We start from the raw sequence: 6,506 nt of genomic DNA on the forward strand, positions 1-6,506 counted from the left end.
AGAATTTGCAATTTATAATAATATTTGTTTAAGTGAAACCAGCTATAAACTTATCTGATAAGTTTGTTTCTCGACCCAAATAAGTTTGGTGGTACATGTTTTTAAATTCAAGAGAAAGATAAACATAATCAAAGATAAAATAATTATATATAACGTTATTAAGGCATTCTCAGTTATCTAACGTTGAAAATAATATAAGTGATCTTCACAAATCTCGTGGCATGTGAAGTCAATGGAGGAAAATTAGCCAAGTTTTCCCATCTCACACGCAATCAAAGCCCCCAAAAACACAGGAAAAAAAATGAAAGTAGATAGGAAAAGGAAAATTACAAGACTAGCTTGAATGTATGTGACGTTAATTTTACTAATAATTCATGAATCTCTCTCAACTAAAGTAGTCTTCAATAATGAAAAAATGTTAACTATATATTATTGAAAAGATATTAGTTTAAAACTACAATTTGGTTAATATAATTTTAAAATTATTTTGTTTTATAAAAATATTATTTCTATTTTTATTTATAATTTGGTAGAATTTTTTTTATCTAAATAAATGTTAAGAATTGTAATGAACCCTTTATCTACCAAATTTAATGAAAGCGATCATACATGTGTAAATTATTACCGATTTAATTTTTATCAAATTCTTAATTTAATATAACACATTCTTAATCTGATTTCTATTCAAAATAATGATTTCTTTATTATTTTGATATGTGATCATATTAATTAAGATAATGAGGATTAACTTAGTAAGTTTCTACCTATCAAAGTAATGGCAAGAAATATCAAATTAGTAATATTTTTCACGTATAAACTAAATTAAAAATTCATGTAGGACCATATTATATGTTAATTGAAGATAAAAAAAATATAGGGTAATATATGAAATGTAAGAAAAAGAAAGGGTTAGTGGAAAAAATATGTAAGTATATAAGAATTTAAAAAAGAAAGCATTATTGATAAGTTTTGAATCCAAATGACATTGTACACACCCACTATAGCTGCTTTGCTGGCCCATGTGGGTGTTTTTGAGTTAAATATCTGAATCTAGTTCATGGCGGCAGAAATCTGACCCACTACCCCAATCATCACCTTTTATGATACCCCATGCTCAGCAAAAGTCTCTCAGATAGGGTATGTTATGTGAAGCCACAGAAGCCCCATGCTTTTGGATAGGTCATGAATCACGATAATAGAATTCAATTTTCTGGCGCAGGTGTTTGTGCCATGCTTTTAATATCAACAATTCTATGACAATTTCTCCTTTTTATCAGTAACATGTTACAACCCCATAAGAAAAATAAATTTTGAATGACTATACCCAAGAATTTGTTTCCTCAATAAGTAATTAATCACATTTTCAACTTCAAAAAATGATAAAAAAAGTAAAGGACTATAAGTAAAAGTAAATTGAACAAACACTTAATATTTCTCCATTCAGAAAATTCCTTATCTTGTCTCCTTCAACGGTGTCCACTGAAGCAGTTTAATTATTTGTCCCAGTCTCGCACGCTTCATCTTCCACACCATCTTCATCTTCTTCAACATCATCATCAACATCATCATCATCATCATCATTACCACCATCACCATTTTCTTCTTCTTTTTTTTGATATTCTTCACTACCGTTCTTCTCTGTACCCTCTTCCAACGATTGAGGTGGAGGCCTCCATTGTTGCTCCGGTTGCACCATCAATGGCTCCATCATCATCATCTCATTTGGCTTCATGTTCTGGAACACGCCAAAGGGGTTCTGGGATAAGCTCTTTTCCTTGTATATAGCATCAAGCTCGTGAAAATAAGGACATGTTTTGCTATTTTCACGCCTTTCTTTGTTATTCTCCCTCACTTTTTTGAAGTACTTGTTGATGTTCTCCCACTTTTCCTTGCATCTCTTTGCACTCCGGTTGTACCCAAGCCTCTGCATTGCAATTGATATATCTTCCCACAACGGAGCTTTTGGTCCATTTTCTTGATACTTGGTGTCAAGACTTGTCCTCAACCTTATCAAAGCATGAACTTCAGGCTTTGGCCATCTAGAAGAACTAGCGGGAGAAGTAGTGACAGTAGTAGTGCTGATACCGGTAGCACTGTGACCGTTATTCATTTTCTTGATCTCAAAATGATTATTGTTTGACATTAGTGTTGGAGCCTCTGATTGTAGCATTGTTTGCTTCTGTTGTTCTGGTGGCTGTACTTGGACATGTTGTGTGGTGTTTTGCTGGCCATACATCTTTTGCAATAATGCAATGACTGCAGCATCTTTGGCTGCTGCTGTTGATCTTTCCTGAACAAGAATCTCATGTTCCCTATTAATCCTTGCCATTTCTTGCATCCTCCAATTGTCTTGTTGTGTCACTCTTTCCCTCTCCCTTTTGTCCATGGCTTCCAAGAACTTCTTTTGCATTTCCTCCTGCTTCAAAAGGACCTTCCTAGTGAGCCTCCTGAAGTAGTCCTTCCACTTTCTCTTCCTCCTGTACCTCTCTTCCAAGTCTTCATCAGATGCTGTGGAAGAAGAGGTGGAGGTGGTGGTGGTGGTTGAGAAAGGGGTGTTCATGTTTGGCAAAGAATATGTGACATTGTCGTTGTTGGTAGTGGTGGTTTGTGGTGGTGGTGATGTATCTCTTGTGGATATTGTGGGGGTGTTGGTTTGTGGTGAAGGAGAAATGAGTGTAGGGTTTGTGGAAGGAAAAGGTGTGACATAAGAGATAACATTGTTGTTACCAACATCACTTTGTCTAGCTGGCAACGTCAATGTGTTTGTTGTTGCTAAAGTAGGTTGTGGTTTTGGCGGGTAAGAGATCGTGAACTGATTCTCAAGGGCTTGTAATTGATCAAAGAATTTATAGGTTTTTCCATGTGATTTCCCACTTTTGCTCTCTTTGGTTCTCTTGTTGTACTTGTACACGTTCTCAAACTTTTCCTTGCACTTCTTTGCACTTCGATCATATCCAAGCCCTGCAAGTTTCCTGCGTCCGTTCATTTATGCATAAAATTAGAGAGAGATGTAGAAAGAGAAAGAAACAGCAAATTTCCACATTATCCAATACAAAAAATAGTTGAGAAAAAAAAAATATAAATAAAAAAATGAACTAATGCTTTCAAATAAACAAGGGTAGAATCTCAGACAACGAAATGTACTTGCCTCGATGTACTACATTAACAACATAAGAGATGGTTCATTACCTAAAAGAATCTAACAAATAAGACAAAAAAAAACTAAACAAGAAGAACCCAATTGAAAGATAGAGCAAATGAATCAATAGAAAACTCAGAAAATGATTCTTTTAAACATGGATCCATTTCACACATGCCTTATCTTTAAACAAACTGAAACTCAGATATGAAAAATTGAGTTAATTTATGCAAACCAAGTTCATATTGAATATTTATTATCTTATTAATACTGAATAAAATAAAAACTCTCAACGGTTAGAACATACAAATCTTTGGAATAAAGGGAATATTTAATTGATTGAACTGGCAACTGAAAACCAATTCATAGATCTGCATGCATGATCTGAGGGAGGTATTGAACTTTTTAGTCTCTTGAAAATCAATGAAAGAAAGAATGAAGTGACTCGAAAAAGCAAAAAATGAAAGAGATGAATAGAGAGACAAGATGTATTGAAATTGAGTTATATAAAATATATTTATTATATATATGTATATGTATAGTTTTATGTACCTTGAAACTTCTTCCCATAGTGGACCTTTAAGAGTTGAATCACGAAACACTGCATCCATATCCGACCTTATCTTCAAGAGAGCCAAAGTTTCTTGGCGGGGCCACCGGTTCCCTCCAAAGCTCATCTTATTACCTTCATTTCCTTCACCAGAAATTGCATCCACATCCATCCCAATCATCTCATCACCACCGTCAACCTCGCCACCATGTGCCGCTCCTTCCGCCGCCACCGCCATCTCGGGCTCGTTATGGGAGGAGATCTCCAGCACACTTGAGTCTCCTGGCTGCATATAGCTATAGAGATATTGTGTCGCTATGCAATTACAGCTAGAGCAAAAAAATGAATTATAGAAGACAAGGTGAATACTATATAAGGGTTTTTATGAGTATGGGATGCTTGAGGTTATTCTACATTTATTTATTTTTTATTTGTGGAGTTTAATTTATTTCTATTTCATCATATAGAAAAAATTATACTTTAATTAAGGAGAAGCAACTTTCATTCCATGTGATGTACATGGGGTGCTGTTTATTTTTCAATTTTATTATGAGTTTAATTAATATACACCTATGAAATGCTTTAAAACAGATATTTGATGAATAGTGTCAATTCACTTTAGCCTCTTTTTATTAAAGTAATTATTGTATTACATGTAAAAAAATTACATTTTCGGACAATATAATAAATAAACTAAACTCCTTCATTATTAGGGCATGGAATCTTCACTTTTTTTTATTGGGTTGAAAATAAAAACGACAGAAAAGTCGCTTTGGTTCTCGTATCTGTGTATCACACGTAAGTGCCAGGAAAAGAAAAATGAAAGTAATAAAGTATAAGATATTATATATATATCACTATGGAAAAATATTAGAAATTTTTAATTTTTTGTTTTGCTTTTGCAATAAAATTTTGGAAAAAGAAAAAAAAGATTAACAGTTGTAGTGGGAAATAGACCACAGAAGCGACGATGGAGATAATAAGTTGTGGCCCATTGTTGTAGGTCCAGCTTTTGCGTTTGGGGATTTTGGATTCAGTGGCCGTTTTCACAAATGGCGTTATGGAATTACTAATTTACCCCAAGGGTTCATATCAATTATCATTGGCTTCTAATAAATTCGTGGAACTCATTCTGTCTAGAGAACTCATATCACTAGACTTTTCACATTGTGTACCATGAAAAAAAACCTTTTTTTTTAATTTTGTTTTAATCCTCCAAAATTTTATTTAACACTAGTTTTTCACAATTGTAAAAATTATTTATTAGTAATAAAAACTATTTTATATAACAATAATATTTAAAATAATACAAAAAAATCATGAAATAGAAATCAATTTTAGAGATAAAAAATAATTAGTTGATATAATGACTAAATTAGAGACCATTTTAGAGACTTAAAAAAATTACTTTCTAAATTAGTTTCTATTTTTGTTAAATAGTTTCTAAATTGGTATGTAATTAGCTACCAAAGTTTTAACTACCAATTATTTAGATTCTAAATTTGGTAGCAAAAATCTTGGTAGCTAATTAATTACTAATTTAGAAACTATTTAACAATAATAGAAATTAATTTAGAAACCAAGAAATTTTTAATTTCTAAAATGGTCTCTAATTTAGTCACTATAACAACTAATTATTTTTTATTTATAAAATTAGTTTCTATTTCATAATTTTCTTGTAGGGATATTTAATTTAGTTAATGTAATAATTAATTATTTTTTTTAATTTTCTTGTAATGTGAAATTTATATTAAGTGATATATATATATATATATATATATTAGTAAAAACTAAGTATATTGTGATTTGTGATTCTTAATTTACCTTGAATATAGAAAGATTATGATAATAAATTGGAGGAAATTTGGGTGATGATGCGAGCAGGTGGGCGTGTAGATGAGCATGGTATGAGAAAGTAAAGTTTGAATCATGGTTATGAAAAATAATAGTTTTAACCTAATTTGTTGATAATGATGAATTAATGGTTTTTTTGTTAGATATAGGTCACTGTGCATAGGCAAAGTCTATTTATGAAATGGAAGTAACCGGTGACAAATTCAGTTATATTCGACCTAACATAATAAATAGAATGAATATTTTGATGGCTAACAACCTTCTAAGGCTTTATTATCAGCAATTATTTGAATTTTTATTAGGGACCATTTGCAATAGTGTGGGTAATGAAGTGACTTGCCGATGAATAACATGCTAGTACAAGTTACACGGAGTTATTGAATCAGTTTTTCTGTTTTATTTCTCAATGTAAATATCAAATAATTTCCAATTACATGTGGAAGAGGAGAAACTCATAAAGTTGCCTTTCGTTTTTCTTATTTTGTACTCTGAATTCAAGAATTCCATTAATTTTCACTGACCCCACAACGTGCTTCAACATGATGGACTTTATCAACCAATAATATTATTGTATATGCCCTTTACTACAGAAAAAGAACAATTTTCCCTCAGTTTAATTTATAGATTTTTTTTTTTTTTTTGCTACCTTTTATAGGATTCACATGACTCTTTACACTTATATATTAACTTTTACTTGATTTTCTCTTTCTTTTTGTCCTTTACTTTAGTTATGTGTAACTATTAAAATGAAAATTTAAGACATTTTGTAGTTATCTATTGAGACAAAAAGAGAGTTAGTAATTAGGTAAATATTTTTAGAGGAACAAGTATTAAATTCATATTGAAAATAGTTCAAAATTTTCAAAGATTGGTATGGGTTTGTTTTCAGTCTATAAGAACGATGGATGGCTGGCTCCTGCCAGTTCATTTACTACTCTTTTATATGGACAAAATATAAACACA

At 31.5% G+C, this 6,506-nt stretch overlaps 1 protein-coding gene across 1 annotated transcript; it reads right to left on the reverse strand.

Moving 5' to 3' along the window:
• Positions 1-1,249: 1,249 nt before the first annotated feature.
• On the reverse strand, positions 1,250-4,246 carry LOC137837482 (trihelix transcription factor DF1-like). Its single transcript, XM_068646481.1, has 2 exons — positions 3,692-4,246; positions 1,250-2,972 (listed from the first exon to the last, which is right to left on the reverse strand). Exons 1-2 carry the CDS (start codon positions 3,979-3,981, stop codon positions 1,490-1,492), a joined length of 1,773 nt encoding a protein of 590 aa, XP_068502582.1. The 5' UTR covers positions 3,982-4,246; the 3' UTR covers positions 1,250-1,489.
• Between the last annotated feature and the right edge of the window lie 2,260 nt (positions 4,247-6,506).

Source organism: Phaseolus vulgaris, chromosome 4, assembly GCF_000499845.2.
Source record: "Phaseolus vulgaris cultivar G19833 chromosome 4, P. vulgaris v2.0, whole genome shotgun sequence".
NCBI classification, from domain to species: Eukaryota; Viridiplantae; Streptophyta; class Magnoliopsida; order Fabales; family Fabaceae; genus Phaseolus; species Phaseolus vulgaris.

Coding starts and splice junctions, on each gene's coding strand:
- LOC137837482 (XM_068646481.1), bottom strand. CDS start 3,981: ATGCAGCCAGGAGACTCAAGTGTGCTGGAGATCTCCTCCCATAACGAG. Junction 2,973..3,691: donor CTATGGGAAGAAGTTTCAAG/GTACATAAAACT, acceptor GAACGGACGCAG/GAAACTTGCAGGGCTTGGAT.